Here is a 22,664-nt window from a genome sequence, read left to right as displayed (position 1 = left end):
CGTCTCCTGTGCTGCAGCTGAGCGTTCTTCACAATTTTACTGTTATTATTACTGCGATAAGTTATTGTGTTCAATGTTTTTGTTTTGAAAGGCTCACATTTTGCATCCAGGCATCCAGCTCTCCACTGCTTCATATGTTTTCTTTGACATCTTGATGATATGCCGCAAGAAATAACATTGCCGTCACCTCTCCTATTTTCAGTCGTAGCCCAGGCCGACTCCCCATTTCTGTTTTTTTTCCTCTCCTGTTCTTCCCGTGCAATCACAGGGGAAACAAAAAAAAGGGTCGCTCGAGTGGCTGCAAAAGATGGCCGATGCTGATTGCTGAAAGAAATTACATTTGGTATTATTTGGAAAGAGAGGAGTCGTGTTTTTTCAAGGAATTAGACTAACTGATAGCCAATAGGACCGCGGTAATGTCTGCTGGTCCAATAGGAGAAAATAAATGCCACAAGCGCAAAAAAGTTTTCATGATGTGGTAAATTTGGGCCCGTCGGTCAGAATTCAGAAATGGTAAAACCGTCGGAAAATTATAAATCATCAATATATCAGAAAAATGGATGTGTAGCACGGGGCACGTGATCAAATTCCCACTGCTGCTCCTCCGGACAAATAATAAATAAAGTAAGCGGTAGGTACAACCACCTTTTCGTTCTAACTACCACCTTTCCGTTCTAAAAGGAAAAATATATTGATTCTTCCTCGTTTGTCGTTCCCCATCAAGAACCAAATCCCTAAAAACAACACCTCACTTCCATTCCACCGACTTCGAGCATCAGCCATGTCGCTGCCGCCGGCAAACCTTTTCAATGATCTCATCGTCCAGATCCTCGTCCGACTTCCGCCCGACGAGCCGGAGTGCCTCGTCACCGGCCACACCTTCATCCGCCGCTATCGGGAATTCCACCGACTGCCGTCGTTGCTAGGATTCCTCCGTGGCGATGTTGATGAGTTTACTTCCCACTTCGTCCCCACCACGGCGTTCCGCCCTCCAGAATCTTGTCTCCTCAACTGTCACACGCTTGACTGTCGCCACGGCCGTGTGCTACTTCGTGACACTAACTCAGTGGATCTTCTGCTTTGGGATCCCATGACAGGCGAGAAGATGCACTTGTGTGAACCTAAAGTCGCAGATTGCTACTTTAGGGCGGTGGTACTCTGCGCCACGGCGGGCTGCGACCACCTCGACTGTCGTGAAGGGCTATTCCCCATGGCCTTTGTAGGTATCGGGCACTGATGAGGTCGCACACGCCTGCCTCTACTCATCAATGACTGATGAGTGGAGCGATGTGGCTAAACTGCAGCTTGACTATTCATTCACCATACTGCCCATGGCCCTCGTCCTTGTGGGAGACGCGCTCCACTACATGTGCGATTCCGGCATTATCTTTCGCTACGACGTGGGAAGCAAACAGTGCATATCGGTGTTTGACCAACTGAATGATTACTCCGACGAAAATGTGCTCATGCTAACGGAAGATGAAGGCCTTGGGTTGGCCAGCATTGATATGTTGACCCTCTGCCTGTGGTCACTGAAGACCGGTCCCGACGAAGCTAGAAGGTGGGAAAAACTGAGCACTATCAACCTTAAAAGAGTAAAATACACCCGCGGTCCTAATATTATTGACGGGGTGCCAAGTTAGTCGTACAATTACTAAACTGCCTATTTAGGTCCCAATTTTTTGCTAAGTGTGTCACAACAGGTCCTACGCTCGTCCAAGAGCATTTGACCGGCCTACGTGGCGCGTTGGCTGAGTACACGTTAGCCAAAGTGCCCGCTGGACATAACTGACGTGAGGAAAAATGCGTCCGCGATCCTAATATTATTAACGAGGTGCACAGTTAATCCTAAAATTATTAAACTGCATATTTAGGTCCTAATTTTTTATTAAGTGGGTTACGAGAAGTCTTAAGTTCGTTTAGGAGCGTTTGACAGTCCAAACGTGACTGACTACAAATCGGTTAAGGGACCTGTTGGCATAACTGGCGCTGTGAAATTGTGTGTTGTCTCACCCATCATCGCGGTTCTTGCCGGCAAGTCATTGGAGTTGCGGCTAGGGAGAGTGGAGAATTGTGGTGGCTTGCTGGGTTTTAGGGGCAGCTCCTGAGTTGTTGGGGGTGCTTGTCGGCGAACTGGAGGAGGGCTGGCAATGAGCTCCTGTAGCGATGGAAGGCGGTGCTAGGCGGTGGAACAATGACGAGGCGAAGCTAGTAAGCAAGGGGTCATGGCTCGGGGAGGCCGTTGGCCGAGGCAGTTTACAACGACGGTGCGCAGTGTGCCCGGGACCGCACGCAATGGCACAAATGTTGTTCACGTTCTCCACGATACGAGGCACTAGCGCAGGACTGGCTTCTGGCTCTAGCTTCAGCGGAGAAAGACGGTCAAGGCAACATAGTTTAGAGACCGTGTGTGTGTGTGTGTGGGGGGGGGGGGGTCGTAGGTGTCACGGAGAACGAGATTAGGACCTGTCATGACCCACTTACCAAAAAAGATAGGACTTAAATATGCAGTTTTAGTAATTTTAGGACTAATTTGGCACCTTGTCAATAATATTAGGACCGGGGGTGCATTTAATCTAATTTTATAGCTCCAGTCATGTTCAGCGGGCCCTTTAGCTGATGTGTATTCAGTCAGCGCGCCACGTAGGCTGGTCAAACGTTCTTGGACGAGCTTAGGACTTGTCATGACACACTTCCAAAAAAATAGGACCTAAATATGCAGTTTAATAATTTTAGGACTAACTTGACATCTCGTCAATAATATTAGGACCGCGATGTATTTTACTCACCTTAAAATGCTCCCCAATCACAACCCGAGTTGCTTGGCACCATCTTTGGTTGGCTTTGTGCAAGACGTGCACTCCGGAACCATCTGTATGAGCACGCATACTTGCATTCTTATGATCGACCTCAAATCAGAGCGGGTGGACGGCGACTTCAAAGATATCTTTTCTTACTTCAGCTTTTGCACTCCAGGTGCTACCCTCAAACCTACCAGCTTCTACCTGTTTAAGATATGTGAATATTCAGTCAATGTAAACGATATATAGGACATATATATATATATATATGTATGTATGTATATATATATGTATGTATGTATATATATATATATGTATGTATATATATATATATGTATGTATATATATATATATATGTATGTATATATATATATATATGTATGTATATATATATATACATATATATATATATACATATACCAGAGTTTTAATTGATATTACTATCAATTATTCGGGCGGGGATTGACTCTGCACCTTATATCAATATTTTCTTTAGTATGTATAACTTTACCTGTACTAACTTCTTGAATGCATCGTCTATTGTATTATCATTAAGTCTCTTGTAATTAATAACCATTCTAGATTTTCCCCTGACTTCCTCAGCGTGATTCCTAACTATAAAGGCAGCTGACCTATGAGGGCTTCTGCTTTCCCTGATGGCTTTTAATTTTAATAATTCTTCAATATGCATTTTGAATTCTTCTATATCCTTGGGAGTAGCTTCTATTGGTCCTGACTTGATTATGTAATCAGGATTGATAATATTTATCTTGCAGACTATGGAGTTCTTATCCCAATGTTTCATTGGTATTTCTCCAATGATTTGTATGTCTTCTAATTTTTGCACTATTTTGTCTATATCTTTCTTGGTTTTTATATCTCTATACCAATTTGGTGAGAATGATTGTAAACCTATACATTCGGTACACGTATTTTCTATATGGTATTCTTCTATGGCATTACTAAGCTCTTCTTCTTTGCAGATTTCAAGAGAACCTTCATCGGCACTATATTTTTCATTTATATTAGATATTTCTGCATTTTGTATGGATTTTCTCTGTCTTATAATCTCAGATATATATGGAACGTTATCTTGATATGGGATGAATGTAACTCCTTCTTCATGTATAATAGTGGTTTGTAAGGATTGTTGTAAAAATCTTAAACCTAGTATCATGTCATCCTTTATTACTGACAAATCTCTAATTGTAATTTCATCTATAATATATTTTGTTCCATTTATGTAAGATTCAATATTATAGGCCAATTGATTGTGAATCTTTTGTATTCCTGACATGTCTGTAGAGACTTCAGCTTTATCATTGTCTATAGTTTTAACTATTTCAGGGCATCTCGCAAAATACTTGTCATGAATGATGTTCTTTGTGCACCCTGTGTCTAACAGTGCTAATATTTTATAGGAAATATTTGGTTTTAATACTATTTTGACTGGGATTCTTATCCCCAGAACCTCCTTAAATGGTAAACGTACTATATATTTGTTTCCAAAACTAGTAATGGCGTCCTTTAGTTGGATAAGCCTATCTCCTTTTCTTTCTTTTACTGTCACCATTTGATCATTTAATTCAGTATTTTTGACCATATTATCTTCTTGATATTGATTACCACTACTATTATTTTCTAAATTATATTTTACCTCTTCTAGATCTGCTTCTAGTTTATTTATTCTATTCTCTAAATTTCTAACTCTACTAAATAAGATTCGTTCTTCTGGTTCACAAACTATTTCTTGTCTCCAGGCTTGATTTCTAGCCTTCAAACAAGAGGCACAAGCTTGTCTTAAGCATAAACTACATGTAGACCTATTTTCTTGGCTTGGATAGTATATACAAAACGCACATTTTATATTATAATCTCCTTTACCTCTGATCCAATCGTGCTCACAATCGACTTGATTCATCATTTCAATTCTTAAACCGGCTAAATCATCTATTAGATCTATTTCATCTTCACTTGATTCTTCTTCTAAAGTATCATTTTCTACTTCATCTGTTTCTATGATGGAGTATATCGACTCATCATCTTTTATTTCTTCATCGCATACTAGGATATTTTCATTAACACTATCTATAATTAACACTCTTTCTTGCTCTTCATATTTACTAGAATACCTTTTCTGATCTTTATTAGGACAAGTTTTACTTAGGTGATCTGGTGAATTACATATAAAACACCTACATGTTTTATCATAAGTTTTTCTAGGATCATATCTTCTTACATTTCTCTTATGTAGATAAGGAGCTCTATTGTCAGATCTTCTTAGAAAATATCTTTTCTTTGTTCTAAAGTTCCTATTATCTCTCCTCTGGGGTTTGTAATATTTTTTATTTTTATGCCTATTTTCTCCGTATGTTAATGGTATTTGAACAATATTATTGCAAAAATTGTAGTCTGCTTTTTTCATAGATCTTTGGGCTTGTATATCCATACATACCTTTCTTAGTTGCTTAAAAACAAAATTAATGGCCTGAGATATATTTGAAACCGAACCATCTGTTTGTTTCTTATATTCTTCAAATATTATAGATCCTAAAGGGTCAGGTAATTTGTTAAAATATCTTTCTACTACCCCTTTATTAAAACCTTGTTTAGCGGTGGTAGCATTATATAAATAATGCTGAGAGAATTCTTTTATACCTTTCCAACTTGTTAACGTTAATTTTTCTATTTCTCGCAACCTCTCATTCTGCAATGTGGTATCTCCTAAATCTGGATCTTCTGCTATAACTATAAGTGATATAATGTTAGCGAAGTTATGGGGATTACTTCCAGCTGCTTTTAATTCTTCATATTGACTAGGAAATGTTTCTACCCATTGTTCCCATAAAACTTTTACAGATTCCCCTAAAAAGGTTTCAAGATAGGTTATCATATCTTCCACCTTATTGCCTATGCTATGCTGATTTTGTATATATTTTTGAACTATTAAACCTTTCCATATGCTAATTATATTAGGCCAGTCTATTGGGTCATGGGCTGCTAGATTTAATATTGCACCCTCATTCTTATAATTTTGAAATTGTACTGGTTTTTCAAAATCTCTTCTTTTAGTACCCATATATCTATATTGTTCAGGGATGTATGTTGGTTGGAAATCATCTTTTTCTGGAGGCCATGTTCCGGCTGCTCTTCTTGGTCTTTCTCTCTCTCCTTCTCTTTTTACTGAAGTATCACCGTATGTCCTTCTTCTTTTGTTATTCATTTCTACTTCCATAGCTTCCATTGCATTTTTTAAATTGTGTATTCCTACATCACCTAGAGAGTTTATAAAGTCACTATTATCTTCAGATCCATCAAAAACTTCATCCTCTTTAAGCATATCTTTTATCAATTCTTCTTCTTCTTCATAACTTTCAGTTAGTAATTTATTATTTATGTCCCACTGCTCCTCTTCACCTACATCTTTATTTTTATGGCTCTGGTCTGTATTATTGGCTTTACTACTACCAACCTTATTTTCTTTTATCGTTATGTTCTTATTTAGTCTGATTGAACTACCAATGACAGGCTTTTTCTCATTTCTTAATCTTTTTAATCTTGCAATCTCTCTAATGAAAAACAATTCCTTTTCTCTTATCTTAGGCCAATCTTTTGTCATAGAATTATTATATTCACATTCTATATGTTTCAATTTTCCTTCGTAATGAATTATTTCATTGTTTAAATCTGCCTTTTCCATGTATTCAGTGACGCCACTATTTTTATTTTCATTAAACTCTGATTCAGAAGCAAAAGATTCAGTATCATCTATGGTTGCAGATTTATAATTTGTGAATCTAATGCTGCTGGTTCCTTCGCAGTTTTGGTAACTTATGTAGTTATTAGGTTGCTTTAATTCCTTCTTTTCAATTAGCTCGCTTATTTTCCACTCTTCTCCAGCTCTTTCTTCAGAACTGATTTTAAGAGGACTCATGAATTTTATGCCTTTCGATTGCATGCTTTCAATTACATCGTCTACATTTACTCTATATTTAGAGCTGCTTTTATTAGTTAGTCTTCCTATAAACACTATACTTACTAATAGATTTGTACCTTTAAATTCTTCATAACCTTTAGTTTGGAACCCAAGACTCATCTTATCGATAAATTCCTTCACAGGCATCATTAAGTCTGGAGCTATATAGGTTATTAATCTGTTTTCATTCATATCTCCTTCCATAAAGCCTAATGAAGCTTTATCTACTGATCCCCATCTTTTGTCTAATAATGTTATTAACACCTTTGCTCCTAATTTCTTTCTTGTCATTCCTTTGACTCCTATGATATACATACCTTGATGAATATATTTATACCCACAATATTTGAGTTCAGCTTCAATATTCTTACTCACAATTCTTAATTCTACTGGATGTGTTACCACACTTAACTCCACTTCTCTGGATATTCTATATAATCCACCTCTCCCTTCAAACAAACCCATGTGGTATACCTGCTGCGGTTTTATTTTTCTCAATGTATCTTTTTGATACCTTTCCAGATCTCTTTCTAAGTCTATAACTTCTTCTAAACTATCGATATCATCAGCCTTGCTGCATGACATCCTATGCATCATTGTTAGCGGCTTTGATTCTTGTCTTATTAATTGGAGGTTTCTGTCTTTTCTAATGAAGCTTTTAGATAAGTCCATTTTTCTGAATTAATATTCCTTGGTGATGCAATTATTTCAGATGATGCTAACACAATATCTTTGTTACTTTGTTCACTATTTAGCTTATCTAAAATCTGAATTAATAACTGCAGGATTGTATTGTTTTGTCTTATTATTATTTTTGAGTCTTCCTTTGGAGAATCGTGGTCAGAAAAGCCAATCGACGGCGTTAAATATTTTTCTACTTCTTTTAAGGCTTGGCTATATTCAGTCATACAAATTACGAGAGGATCAAAGTTTTTACTTCTTGTACTAGTCTTTTAATTTCAGTTATATCTTGTCTTGTTTCAGTGCTTGGTAAAGAGTCTTTATTTTTATTTAGACAGTGCCCTATGCCTTTTCCAATGGATAACACTTCTTCTTTAATGTAATCGTTATTCTTACAAACTATACTTTGTTTTGTTTTGGCTTCTTCTAGCTTATGCAGAACTATATCAATTTTATTATTCAAACTATAGAATATCATTTGATTTGAATATGATTGAAAAATAAAAATAGAAAAAAAATAAAAATAAATAAATAAATAAAATAAATAAATAAATAAATAAAAATAATAATAATATTATAAATAATTAAAAATATTAAATCTTAAGAGCCATCGTTAGCATGTATTAGGCATATAAGACCCATCATCAGCATACAAGATCACAAATGCATGGGATCCTATGATTTATGGTGTGCAGACGAAGAATAGCCAAGGAAGCAGACAGTAAGGCTGCAGTGTGTCGTAGACACTATCATTAAAACACAAGACTACTCCCAAGATGAAGGAAGCCACGTTCATATGCAACCAAAGAGAAGTGGCAGGCCAAAAGACCCCTTATCACCATGCATGCATGCATCCAAAGGCTATAAAAGAAGCCTAGGACCTACAAAGACCTATAAAGGAGTTGCATCATGGACATGGAGAAAGGTGAGGTAAATAATGCATGGGAGCACTATTTGAGCCAGCCATGGTGCCTATATAAGGAGGCTCTTTGCAGCATTGGAGGACACACAACCATCGAGCACAACACAAGCCTTCAGAACAGCAAGTAGTTCAGGGCAGTTAGCCAGAAAACTATCTGCTTTCTAGTAGTAGTAGTACCACTTCCCACTGTAATAAAGCCTGTGTAATCAAGGCATTTGTAACATAAGACTGGGAAGGTAGTAAGGTAATTTCTTTATCTTTGTGTGAACCCTTCGGGGGTTCCCGAAAGGGAAAACCGTATGTAAGCTATATTGTGAAATGAAGTAGTTTTGTTTTTCCCTCGGTCTTTTTAGCATGTTTATACGGGTGGGTGCTTATGCTAGGGATCCTATAGGAGAAACCTCTGCGTGTAGTTCTCTGTTAAGCCGTGTGTGTGTGGCGTTGAAATGAGAACCTTGTAACCGTAGAGAAGTGTTCCCTTCGGGTGGAACTGCCTGAGAAGACGATAAGAAATCACCCATATAAACCTGACTAAAGACGCTTAGGGAAATAAACTTAGCTACTCCTGAAGCAATATAGTAATAAATACGGTGAGTACTGAGTAGGATTATTACATCACTGCGAAAACCGTCGGTAGTTCCGTTGGCCTCACCAGCCTTATAAGATCCTGCAAAAGATAATCATAATTTACCATATAACCTAATATTAGCCGAAATAATTTGAATATTAAATAATATCTATTTATTTGCATATTTGTGGTATATATATATATATATATATACATACATATATATATATATACATATATATATATATATACATATATACATATATATATATATACATATATATATATATATATATAGGATGACATATACACCACCTCCGAACATATACACCTATACCCAAATAGTTGATAGAATATAATTTGAATACGATTGAAAACTAAAAATAAAAATAAAAATAAATATATAATAATTAAAAATAAATAAATTTATGAAAAATATTAAATCTTAAGATCCATCGTTAGCATGTATTAGACATATAAGACCCATCATTAGCATACAAGATCACAGATGCATGAGATCCTATGATTTATGGTGTGGAGACGAAGAATAGCCAAGAAAGCAGAGAATAAGGCTGCAGTGTGTCCTCGACACTATCATTAAAGCGCAAGACTACTCTCAGGATGAAGTAATATAGCTTACATACGGTTTTCCCTTTCGAAAACCCCCGAAGGGTTTACACAAAGATAAAGTAATTACCTTACTACCTTCCCGTCCTTATGTTACACTGCCTTGATTATATTGGCTTTATTACAGTGGGAAGAGGTACTACTACTACTAGAGAGCAGATAGTTTGCTCGCTAGCTGCTCACTCTCTCTGCTACTGAAGGCTTGTGTTCTCAGCGATGTTGTGTGTCCTCCGTTGCAGCAAGAGGCTCTTTTTATAGGCAATATGACTGGCTCAAATAGTGCTCACATGCATTATTTACCTTTCCTTTCTTCTTGGTCATGATGCATCTTCTTTATAGGTCCTAGGCCTTCTTTATAGCCTCTTGAGTGCATGCATGCATGAAGAAGATGAGGTTTTTTGGCTGTCACTTCACTCTTTGGTTGCATCCGAACGTGGCTTCCTTCATCCTGAGAGTAGTCTTGCGCTTTAATAATAGTGTCCAGAACACACTGCAGACTTATTATCTGTTTCCTCGGCTATTCTTCGTCTCCACACCATAAATCATAGGATCTCATGCATTTGTGATCTTGTATGCTGACGGGTCTTATATGCCTAATACATGCTAACGATGGATCTTAAGATTTAATATTTTTCATAAATTTATTTATTTATAATTATTATTTATTTATTTATTGTACATATATAGGCAAAAGTGATATTATGTCCAACGCCCGACATATCCACCGTTTCGCCTAGCATCCGTGTGCATCGTGCGGTTCAATCCAAATGGCAATTTACGGCAAGTTTACATTTTCGTTTCATTTATTCTATCGAGAAAGCTGCCAGAAGGCACCAGACCATCTGACGCACCTGTTCATACCCGTGCCCCTTCCACGTCCAAAATCACAACCCAATCCACTCTCCGTCTTCTTCGCGTCTTTCATTCTCCCGGTGAGATTTTTGCTCCTCGCCGTCTTCCTGCCACCGCTGGCCGTGGTCTAATTTGTTGCCTTCAAATTTTTTTTCCCAACCAGGTTCTTCTCTTCAACCAGCAAACAATTTTGGATTTGGCCTGGAGAGGAGATCGACGATCTGGGCGCTGGGGAGATCCGCCAGGCGGTGAGCTGCTGGCTGTCGTCCGGTGGTGGTCGGCCTCCAACGGAGGAGGTGGGGGGGGACTCACTGGCGGAGGACGTGATCGTTGCCCAGCTCTGGGCTCTCTGGTCAGCCCACGGCGGCGCGGGGAGGTGCCGGCGGAGGTGAGCAAGCTGTACGGCGATGCGGCTCACCCGCTCGGCCACGTGCTCCACCACCTGCAGCTATGAGCCAAGATTTAAGGCAGCACACCTGCATCCATCGCCCATGTGTTAAGTCGTTGGATCCCCCCAACCCCCCTTGCTTTCTTAGCATGGATTTCTTCTTCAGATATATCACATGGGCGTCATGTTTATGTGTTCTTGATTCCTCGAAAGATGTAGGGATCGATTGATTTTGTTTTGCTATCACATCTGGCACCTGTTCAGTTGACTCGCACTTGTTCGATGGAATGCCAATGAGTGCTATTTTTTTTTCAGTAAGTTCTCAGTTTCTCACCCGTGATGTGATTTGATCACAGAGATGCAGACTTCATTTTCCCTCCTTGATACACCTCTGAAAATGAAGGGGATAAAATGGATTTGTGGTTGTTCGAGCTGTGTCCTTCATTACGGGATTTCTTGTCTGGATTTGGGAGAAATCCTTTAATTTATCCTCATAGACGAAGAAGAAGAATACTAGTACTTGCTCATAGCAAGAATACTAGTACTTACTCATCATAGACGAAGAAGAAGCAAGAATACTATTACTTACTCAATCTCAGGTGCCGGTCACATATTTTTAACGAGGTACTGAGTAGTTTGGTCCTGGGTACTGAGCACATGTTTTGTTGAGGTGCCGATTAGAGAATAGGGGTACCGGAGATTGTTATCGAGATTTTATTTGTATCGAGACACGAAATAACTAGAACAATTTCTTATGCACTAAGTATTTTCAATCTCGGGTGCTGATCACATATTTTTAATGAGGTACTGAGTAGTTTTGTCCTGGGTACCAAGCACATGTTTTGTTGAGGTGCCGACTAGATGAAATTGGGGTACCGAGTAGTTTGGTGATTTAATTTTTATTAATCGAGATGCCGACTATTTTGTCTCGGATACTGAATTTTTTTATTCACCATGCGAAATAATTCAAACTATTATTTGTGTACCGAGTCTTTACAGTCTTGGGGTATTGAGCACACGAAATATTTCAAGGGAAGCGCATGTCAACTATCAAGAAATACCATGCAGTATTTTATTTTTATTGCTAATCTAGGTAAACAAACTGGATTCAAGACCGGCCTGTCACAAAATTCAAATATGGTCAACCAACATGGCCACATCCACACATGCATTTCTTATTTAAAAAAAACCCACGCAATGTGCTACGCAGCAACTATCATTTTGCATGCAGCTCACATGCACATCTAGCATCAGTGCTTACTGGGTCTCATGACATGGAGATTGTATCACATGGCTGCATTGAGTGGTCCAGGCCATGTGCATGCTGACAGTAAAAATAGACCGAACATTAGAACCGACATTACCTAGATTCACACAAATTGCCGCAAACGGAAATGAATTCAAACAATTTAGGGTCGCTCAGTACCTCGATCCAATCTTAGGTGAGAGAATCACTAATTTGTAATTTTCAAGAAAAGCTAAAAGAAAAATGCAGGTTGGAATCTCTAGATGACTGAATGGTTATGATGTCAGGTCCCGAGAAGGTTGGACATAGTAAAACTACTTCCTATATATATATTTATATGGTCGTGCTATTTGGCCGTGAGGACGCAGAATAATATTCTGCACCCGGGCCGGTTGAGCGTCCGGACCCGCAGACCCGCGGGCCCCAGCTCCGTTCGTGTGGCGCGCGTGGCAGAGGTGCATGGTTTCTGTAGCCCGCACAGCCATGACTGCATGCGACGTAAAATTATGTTGCTTGTTAGCTTGTGTTGCTCTTGTAGCCTCATGCATGTAACGTAAAGTTACGTTTCAGATCGATCCGTTCGTGTAGCAACGTGAAGAAGTTATGAGGGGAACGCGGCTCGTAATTTTTTTACTAGAATCGTGCCAACCACCACAAGCCGGAAGATATCAGATAAGCTTTTAGGGAATAAAATAATGTACTAAATTATATGTTTCTTATGCAGGTCATTTGTTTCATGCGTGAATGAATTACTAAAGATAACGTTGAAACCATGCATCATTCATTCACTGCAAACATTTCGAGGACCAGGATATGTTTTGTTGCAGGTTTGCCAATACAAAGGAAACATCAATAAAAGCAAAATACATTTACATGGACGTGGACACTACAAAAGGAAACATTCTGCTATATACAGATGTGCAACTTAGTTCTTAGGGGGAGGATGAACAATCGGAGCTTCAAAACAAGTTTCTCACGTGTGGGTTATCATGGGCCGTAACTTCTCCAGAGCATCAGGTAAAGGCCTGACTTCGCTCAAATCATGGAAGATGAGATCTAAGAGATCTTCAGCCCTATACCGATTCTCCTTTGACTGCAGTACACAAACTTTTGATGAGAAATTGCAAAAATGGAAGACTAATGTCACATATGGAATTTAGCACAGTGACTGAAAATACCAGTTCAGTGCTACAACGAAGCCGACTCTCTTTGCCATTATAGTGGCACAAAAACCTCTTTGCTAATGATGCACATGAGTTGCCCAGTGTAAGTTGTCGGGGCACTTGCTCCAAATTGGCCATTCAGAGAAATCTTCAAACTGTTTACCAGTTACTGTTTGAAAATCATCATGAATGATTGTATCACAAACCTGTATAGTGAGGTGTTCATGCTTGAGTTAAACTTGATCATATTCACTTGAAGATTTAGTAAAGTGCTTGATACTATTTATTTTTCTGTAGCATTGCTCTGCAAATACATAAAAGAACACTTGGAGCTTAAGACTGCTGTAAGTTTGCTCTGTTCATTAGAGTTTAGTGTGTTTTGTCAAAGCAAGGGTGCATCACTGAGATAAGATGAATTTATGCTACTCCCTCTGGCCGGAATTACTTGCTACTGATTTAGTACAACTTCGTACTAAATATGGGACAAGTAATATGGGTCGGAGGGAGTAGCTTATTTCAAAGTAGTGAGCAAATCCTGGAATTGCAACAAAATGATATAGGAGCCCAGGTACTAAGCTGTTTTCGATGAGCAAGATGTAAGCTAGACACTAGTATGTCAATAGGAGATTAACAGGGCCGCTGTGTTTAGGTACTCCCTCCGATCCTAAATTGTTGTCGAAATATTACATGTATCTAGACACCTTTTAAGAATAGATACATCCATATTTGGGCAAATTTGAGTGAATAATTTAGGATCAGAGGGAGTACATAGCAAGTGAAAATTAAATCAAAGTGAGGACAAGCCATCTAAATCCAGTTCCAGAGGTAAAAAGTAGTTGGTGTAGCAGGTTCAGTATGTCATTTTAGATAGTTCTTGTGCTGAACTATTTGTCAGACAAAAGAACCTAGTGTGTAATCTGAAAGTCAGTTTTGAACCAAGTAGTGTGTAATCTGAAAGTCAGTTTTTGAACCAAGTAGTGTGTAATCTGAAACTCAGTTTTGAACCAAGTAGGACTTGCCCTAGGTTACGAAAGACTCCAATAATATAGAGGATAGCACACCACTGCAATATAGGAGAAGCTGTACGGATGTCTTATGCAAACTTCCCCGAGTATTCTTCACTTCAACGGCGATTGAAAGAAAGAATGAGATAAGCAGTTCATATTGGAACAAACAGAAAGCACCAAAAATATTGTTTACCTGCAACTGCAATTGGTTTACTATGCCGAGAAGGTGAAGGCCCTTCATTTGCACTATTTTGAAGAAAACGAAAAGTTATTGGATAGGTAAGATGACGATAGAATGCAATAACTTTGGTATTGTATGAGTGTTTGGTTATGCATTGAAATAGTGCTGAAGCTATGCTAGACATGAGAAAATACTGTGATTTAGCTGATCTGGCTAGCCTAACAACGAGGTGATGGTTGATATATGAATTATTGACTTGCAGGCCTGTATAGTGAGGTGTTCATATTTGAGTTAAACTTGATCATATTCACTTGCAGATTCTGTAAAGTGACTAATACTAATCAGTTTTCAATATATATCACAAATATAAATGATGTTGGATATACTTCCTTGGGAACTGCAAGCACACCAACCATCGTGGCATCTATATCAACCTGATTTTCTGTACGTGAAAAACTGATTCAGTTAAGAACATGTTAATTGAGATGATCTATATCATGACAAGGTTGTTCTACTGACCAGTTAATATCAGAAGCCTAACCTCTATAAGATTCTTGTCCACAATCAACTTGTTCAAGGTTAGTGTCCTTGTCTTCTCACTGCAAAGAACATCAATGCCAGCCAGCTCCTCAATTGCTGTCATCCTCTTTGTAATTGCTCCCTACACCAATACGCAACCTTTTTTTAACACTAGTCATACGAAAAATTATATGAGCAAGAAACATCAGTCCTTTGCTTCAGAGAATTGCATATGTGGATACGTGTTGAGCCAGGCGGTGTGACCCAATGGCCATAGTCACAGAAAGAACAGTGGGCATGGTAATGTGAATTCTTCAAGTGAGAAGCACTAAAAGGTTGCCCATTCCTGGTCTGTAAGCCTTGTGTTGAATCGGGTACATGACAACAATCTCAATAACCATTCCCACATCAATTGAACAGAGACTACGGGTTAAAAACAACAAATGTAACTAACTACTGAAATCGGTCATCCAAATAATTTTTTGAAATCATGCATCCAAACAATCCAGTACTGGAAAAGAGAGCGGAAGGAGGTGTGTTCGTGAGTTACCGAAGAGAATGTGGTCTGGTCGACGCTGTGTCGTCGGAGAATAATGGGTAGACGAGCATCTTGTGACCGGTAGCGGCGCAGCAGCCCAGCAGGGAGACAAGGTTCCAGTGTTGTACCTAGAGCTAGCAGGCAGACCTCGTGGAAGAACTCCCGCAGACCTTGCCGTGACTCCAGCAACAGCTTCTTCACCGCGATGTCCTGCCCGCTCTCCAGAACACCATGCATGAGAACTGAAGAGAAAATTGAGATGAAGAATTAAGCAAGGCTCCATTGCGCTGGAATTAATCAGAGAGATTCTTGTTAAAAAAAAAATCAGAGATACAGAGGAGGAGAAAGAGGAATCAGTTGGGTTGGTTTACCTTGGGGAAGATGGGGGCCGAATCAGAGCGGCCGCGGAGCCCAGCGGCGGCGAGACGGGGGGCAGTGTATGCCGCGGTCGGCGGCCGAGGCGGAATCGATTGGTTCGCCTTGGGGGATCGGAAAGAGACAGGGGCTGCGTCAGTGGATACCGGAGGCGCTGGAGGACGCGCGAGGAGCTGGATGAGGCGCGGCGGCGAGAGAAGCTGGGGACGTGGAGAGGGCAGGACGCCGTGGCCGACCGCGTCCGAGCCACCAGCCGCCGCCCGAGCCGGCGCCAGCGCGTAGCCAGCCGCCACAGGTCTGCTCTCGCGCGCCGCTCCTATCAGCGGCCACCGACTGCTCCTTCCTCAGCCGGCGCCGCCTTGGCTCGCTGCAATTTGGACTGCAGGGTAGCGGGAGAGATGGAGGCGGTGGAGGAAGAGGCCTTGCGCTCGGCGAGCTCGCGGTAGGCGTCCCGCTAGAGCTTGTTTTCGAAGCCGCCGCCCCAGCCGCCTTGGGTCGAGCCGCACCGCCGCGCAGCCAACCGCCGCCACGCGTGTGCTCTTGTGCGCCGCAATTTGGGCTGCAGCCGCTCGCCGCCGGCCGCACCGACCCGAACCGCACGCACACGATTTGGGGGTGGTGGTGGGTGTGGGGATCGTGGGAACAGATATCTCGTGGGAAAGGTGAGGCTAGCTGGGGACAGAAACGGTACCGTAAAAAAAACAAGAAAAATTACGTATGGGTTCGTGAAAGTTAGTCTGCGTCTCGCTCGGTCGAGTGGGCAGGTTCGGTCGTCCGGCTCGTCAGACCGAACAAGGTGAAAAATAGTTATTCTGCACACTGTGTATCTAATAGAGTTTTTATGTGCGTATATATATACTAGAAAAAAAACCGTGCGATGCTACGGAACAACGAAAAGTGTATCAAGCACAAGCCGGTGGAGGCGAACTCTGGACATTGATTTTTCGATTGGATTGATTTCCATACTGAGATTGATACCGAGATTTTTTGTTTGGGTTCGGATTGATTTCCATACTGAGATGGATACGAAGAATTTTGGATTTCGTGCTAAGGAGATTGATTTATTTTAGAACTGTTCGTATTATGTTGTGACAAATTTGGATCGTACGATAACTTTCGGTAAATCTAAACCGTAGAATTTCTGCTACTGAAATAGTGAATAAGGCGGGAGGGAAAGAAAATAAAAGGCAGTGGCATATTGATTGTAATTTTAACAAAGTTGACCGACCAATACCGACCAACGGCGCCCACCCATCACCACCGGTTCCAATTTAATATATTGTAATAGATATATATACATATATATATCGGCACGCGACTGCAGGGAGTGAGGAGACCCGAAGGACCCGAAGGACACCGACGACGGGAAGAAATCTGGGCATGCCTGTGCGTTGCAACGGAGTAACAAAATAAAATAATACGCTCGAAGACAAGAATGGGAACTTCTTTTCGTAGGTCTTTTCCTGAAACGATGTCAGAGAGATTATGAAATATAAGCCAACGCATGGATGGGGATTCCTATGTAAATGGTAGCATGTATGGTTAATGAGGACTTATGAAACTTACTGCATTGGAACCAGCAGCCCAGTTAGGAAATAGCTCATCAACAATTGTAATGTACTCCTCCATAGATTCTTCTCTGGGCATAGCACCTAATTTATTCCAAGCGTTCCTTGCAAATAAGTGCTCAACCAATAAGGATACTTGGTAAACTCGATTGACTTTCCAATTTGATAAGCACATACTCACAAAGCAAAAAAAAAAAGGTCTACTGCTAATACATGTTGTCTGTAAACAGTAGATTGTCTGAGTTCCAATGCCCAGAACACGAGAGGGCATCCTGAAGACGCTACTCAACTATGCAGCACGATGGCATGAACATAAGTGACACTCTTGGATCTCTTAACTGCTATACTACTGTTCCTGCTGCTACTTTCTTGGCATAACAAGCAAGAGTTCACTGTCAGAAAACATGCTTACCCCTTCTTGGATGTGATGAACCTAACTAACTATACAAGGTCCAGACGTAAGTTCTGCAAAGGGCTAAAGGCACACAATATATTAATTTACTACTTATAACTTAAAACAATTTTTAATTCCTACCTTGAACGATTAGAAAAGATATTGAGACAGCTAACCTGATACTACCCTTAAATGCTGAAACTAATGTCAGCAGAATCCTGCTTCGTCCGCAAACTTCCCTCCCTCTTCGTCAGCTCAGAACAACGAGGAAGCAATAGGAGCTAGCAGCGACCAGAAACGGGGAAGGCACTCACTGATGGTGAAGTGGGAGAAGAACTTGTCCTGGAGCCCCGCGTATGCCTCCATGTTCACCTTCGTGCAGGTACGACGTACCGTCCACAAGGTCAGCAGATGCAGTAGACGGGGCAGCAGCGTCCCTCGTGCGGCATGGCGACAACTCGACGGGGTGGCGAAGGATTCGGCCCTGTCTGCGGCAATTGCGGCGCCATTAGGAGACGCCTTCACGCCTGGTTCCCGCGGAGGGGAAAGGAGACCCCAGAGGGGAGCAAGGCAGGGGAAGGGGCTAACACCCACACGGGCCACGCCCTGATGCCACCGTATCCGCCGGCGACGGCTTCCCCGAATTGCATCCACACAACGCTGGCGTGGCACAATAGGTTGCAGCCCACCGCGCCACCTAGCAGGCGAGTGCGACATAGGGAGCGCCCATGGCGGCCGGGAGGCCCGTGCCGGCCCAGAAGCGGAACCCGAAGGCGATGGAGTGGGACAGTGGGCCTGCGTGGACGCGAGGATGGCGAGCACCTGGAACGACTGGGAGAACTTGAGCCAGAGGAAGGCCATGGCGACGGAGGCGGCGTGCGCGAAGGACCAGAAGAGGGGCCCCTGGCAGCATGGAATCGGGGCGAGGGGGAGAGGGATCGGGGAGGATGGATCGATCGGCCGAGACAGGAGGGCAGGCATGCGAGGGCCGCGTGGGAGTTGCGACGGCGGACGTACGGCGTCCCTGTGACCCACAACTCCAATTTAATAAACAATAATAGATATATGTGTATATACATATTTATACATGGACGTCGTATTGTGGGTGGATTCACATGGACTGGTGTATCCCTGCATCCAACGCATTCCGGCTGTTCGATCTACATCCAATGCGTCCAATCTAAATGATGGAAAATTTGCAAAAACCTGCCCGCAGCCTCAATTAATCAGGTCTCTATTTTTGCTAGAAACCCTCCAGGCAACACGTGCTTCTCTCCCTCAGTCCCTCCACGATTCCAGAGAAAAACATCCTGACCGCCAACATCCGTTTAGGGCTGGCCGTCGTGCACTTAGATCGATCAGCATGACGATCAGCACGATTGCCGATGGCGAACTTGCTTGTACAGCGGCCGAGGGAACCGGCTTGACCTCCTCCCCTCCAAGATCACGATGCAGCGATGTTGAGACTCATGGTATTTTCCCTGATCCGTTTCTCCATAGTTCTGTTGCCCCTGATCCGTTTCTCCAAAGCCGTCCTAGTGCAGAACATGGCTTCACTTGCATACATGCAAATTCAGGTAACAAATAACAGAAACGGATTCAATCTTAGTATATGACGTACATGTGTGCTTCTTGTATAATTTATTTTAATCAGGGAACTGCATGTGCATATGCTGTACATACCTGCATGCTTCTCTTCTAATTGTCGTTGTCATGTGTTGGATGTGCAGCAAGGAAATCAGTCCATAGTTTGCAATCTCGGATGACCGAGGGAGGATTTTGTACACCCATAAAGAAAGAAAGCATTCCATAGTTTGTAAGTTTGATAAGAATAAGATTTTAATGGCCATGTTGCTATTCAGTTTTATGAGTTATGCATAATATATAGGGCGCCAATATATAGTGCTTACTGTGATTAATTCTTTATGTTTCAGTGTTCATCGTTTACACCAAAATGTGATGAGAAATTGAAACCAAAAGTTGGGATGGAATTCAAAGGACTCGAGGCCGTGGAGGAGTTCTATAAGTCATATGCACATCATGTGGGTTTTGGAGTTTGAATCGGACAACAAAAGAAGTTGAAGAATGAGGTCGTTCGAACTAAGCGCTTCATGTGCAATAGGGAAGGATACCAATCCACGATTCCTTAAAGAAAAGGCGTAAGAATACAACCACAAGATGCGGTTGTGATGCACATATCTTCGTTAGGCTGTGTGGTGATAACACCTACAAGATAGACTCATGGGTTGAGCGCCATACTCATGGTCTTGTATCGCCTGACAAGCGTCACTTGATCAGGTCAAATTGTCAAGTCAGCGAGAGGGCAAAGAATACACTGTACACATGCCATAAAGCAAGCATAGGCACCTGCCGGGCATATAGGCTCCTCCAAGTCAGCGATGGTGGGTTTGAAAATGTTGGATGCACGAAGAGGGACTTGCAAAATTACTACCGTGACTTTAGGTATAAAATCAGGAATGCAGATGCTCAAATGTTTGTGGCTCAACTAGCTAGAAAGCAAGAGGTCAATCCTGGGTTTTTCTATGATTTTGTTGTGAATGATGAGGGAAAGTTGGAGTATGTGTTCTGGGCAGATGCCACGAGTAGGAAGAACTATAGCCACTTTGGTGGTGATGGCGTGGTATCCTTTGATTCAACATACACAACTAATCAGTATGACATGATCTTTGCACCATTTACAGGGGTCAATCATCACTTACAGAGTGTGTTTTTTGGCGCTGCATTCTTACTAAATGAGAAGATTGAGTCATATGTTTGGTTGTTTAAGACTTTCCTTCGAGCAATGGGAGGGGTAGCGCCTAGTCTCATCATAACCGATGAAGCTGGTAGCATGAAGAATGCAATTGATGAAGTTTTTCCAACTACTGCACACAGGTTATGCATGTGGCACATAATGGAAAAGGTTCTTGAGAAGATTGCCCCGCTGATTAGAGAAGAACTTGAATTTTGGAAGAGGATGAACTCATGTGTTTGGGGTTCAGAAACTACAGCTGAGTTCGAGTCGCAATGGAATTATATCATTTTTGACCATGGCTTGGAGGAGAACGAGTGGTTGACTAAGAGGTTTAGCATTCGGGCGTCATGGATACCAGCATATTTTATGGATATACCACCATTGGCAGGCCTTCTCCGGACCACTTCAAGGTCGGAAAGTGCAAATTCATTTTTTTAACCGTTTCATTCACCACAAGCTTTCCTTTGTTGAGTTTTGGCTTAGGTTTGACACAGCTTTAGAATGCCAGCGCCAAGAGGAGTTGATTGCAGACAACTCGAGCATCCATAGAACCCCGAAATTATTGACACCATGGACAATGGAGAAGCAAGGTAGAGAAGCTTTCACATATGAGGTGTTTGAGAAATTCCAAGAACAGGTTGCTGCTGCTAGAGACCACTGTTGCGTCCAGGACATTGCAAAAGATGAAGCGATAAAAATTGTTACCATGAGAGGTGGATCCCGTAAAATTAGAGAGGTTCGTATTGACACGAGAACCATGGCAGCAAACTGTTCGTGTAAGTTATTTGAGTCACATGGAATTCCATGCCGCCATATTATCCAGGTGATGAGGGTTGAAAATCAAAATGTACTTCTAGCCCAATACCTTATGAAAAGATGGGAGAAAAGGTGCAAAAGGTATAAAGAATTTATGCCAAAATCAGTGTTTTTGTTTTCTTCTAAATCATTTGGTTAACGCCAGTTTTCTTTATTTCTAGGGAGAGTGTTTATGATGAAAAAGGAAATTTATTAGAAGAGATAGCTATCGACTCTTTGGATGCGACTATGAGGAAGAAGATTTCGATTATACGCAACAAGCTCGAAGAACTACTTCAAAAAGCTAAACACTCGGATGGAAGTATGGATTTTTTGACAACAAGCATATTGAACATTGAGGAGCCTTTGGATCCAATGGTTCCTGGTGAAGCCGTAAAGCGCACTATGCGAGAGGATTATGAGGCTTTTATTGGTTGCAACATTCCTACTGAAGTTGACATACACCCACCAACAGACGTTCGTACAGTGGGAAGATGCAAAAGAATAAAGAGGGGAAAGGAAATGCAGGCAGAGGATCAGAAAAAGAAGAACAACGAAGCAAAGACAAAGGTGGCACGCATGTGCAAGACGTGCAACCAAATAGGGTTTCATGATAGTCGCAATTGTCCAAGCAAGAAAGGTCAACAAAAAGGCAGCTCAATTGTGCAAGACAAGCAACAGAATGGCGAATGATATACACCTTATGGCAGCTCATTGAGGAATTCAATTTTAACTTCTAGTTGCTAGTACAACGTATCAGGTGCATAGGAGTAGAATATCAGATTTAAAACTGGACAGATTTTCATTTATTTAAGTATTTGTAATGCATCAGAACTTGTGTTTTTATCACATTTGTTTCAGTTTATTTTTTCTGATACTCAATGTGCTTACAATTGGCACTTGGGATAAATTTTGTATACCAAGGAGCAACATCTATAAACAGGCTGAAATGTATCGACTAGAAGCTATTGTCAGCCTGTGAGCTTTTCATTGACTGAAATGCAGCAGAAAGTTCTACTTTCTTACTCTCTGAAAGAGATTCTAGGATGGAGTGTATTTTGCTGCAAGAGCACCTTGTTGTACTAAGATTACTGTGACTTCATTTTGATATAAAGTACAATGTAAAGTTACATCACATCACAAGCTGCAGCTGAAGCTAGCACCTGGGAGAAATGTAGGTGTTATCAACTCTATCAACAGTGAAGCTAGCACCTGGGAGAAATGTAGGTGTTATCAACTCTATCAACAGTGAGTTCATTCATCAGTCCTTTACCACTGAGTTTCTAAAACAAAATTCTTTAGCACTGA

At 41.2% G+C, this 22,664-nt stretch overlaps 1 protein-coding gene and 2 long non-coding RNA genes across 9 annotated transcripts; 1 reads left to right on the top strand and 2 right to left on the bottom strand.

Moving 5' to 3' along the window:
- Window positions 1-10,325: 10,325 nt before the first annotated feature.
- LOC104585380 lies at window positions 10,326-11,240 on the top strand. The gene is made up of 2 exons (XR_733153.3): window positions 10,326-10,507; window positions 10,591-11,240. It is a non-coding gene; the product is annotated as an uncharacterized LOC104585380 (long non-coding RNA).
- Window positions 11,241-12,820: 1,580 nt separating this feature from the next.
- Window positions 12,821-16,495, bottom strand: LOC100841392. 6 transcript variants are annotated; one of them, XR_733150.3, is made up of 7 exons: window positions 15,841-16,495; window positions 15,482-15,711; window positions 14,954-15,073; window positions 14,425-14,854; window positions 14,286-14,345; window positions 13,240-13,430; window positions 12,821-13,154 (listed from the first exon to the last, which is right to left on the bottom strand). It is a non-coding gene; the product is annotated as an uncharacterized LOC100841392 (long non-coding RNA). The 6 variants fall into 6 exon arrangements; XR_001404944.2 differs by having other exon boundaries at window positions 14,286-14,340; XR_001404945.2 differs by lacking the exon at window positions 14,286-14,345 and having other exon boundaries at window positions 15,482-15,756; window positions 15,841-16,492.
- Window positions 16,496-17,016: 521 nt separating this feature from the next.
- Window positions 17,017-18,831, bottom strand: LOC104585379. 2 transcript variants are annotated; one of them, XR_002961091.1, is made up of 3 exons: window positions 18,121-18,831; window positions 17,411-17,516; window positions 17,017-17,307 (listed from the first exon to the last, which is right to left on the bottom strand). XR_002961091.1 is itself a non-coding variant. In XM_024455923.1 (3 exons), exons 1-3 carry the CDS (start codon window positions 18,785-18,787, stop codon window positions 17,116-17,118), a joined length of 945 nt encoding a protein of 314 aa, XP_024311691.1. In that variant the 5' UTR covers window positions 18,788-18,831; the 3' UTR covers window positions 17,017-17,115. The 2 variants fall into 2 exon arrangements, 1 of the variants encoding a protein (XP_024311691.1); XM_024455923.1 differs by having other exon boundaries at window positions 17,411-17,496.
- Window positions 18,832-22,664: the final 3,833 nt, after the last annotated feature.

This window comes from Brachypodium distachyon, chromosome 5, assembly GCF_000005505.3.
Source record: "Brachypodium distachyon strain Bd21 chromosome 5, Brachypodium_distachyon_v3.0, whole genome shotgun sequence".
Lineage (NCBI taxonomy): Eukaryota > Viridiplantae > Streptophyta > Magnoliopsida > Poales > Poaceae > Brachypodium > Brachypodium distachyon.
The sequence above is the reverse complement of the archived record's forward strand: the minus strand, read 5'-3'. Positions and strand labels throughout refer to the sequence as shown.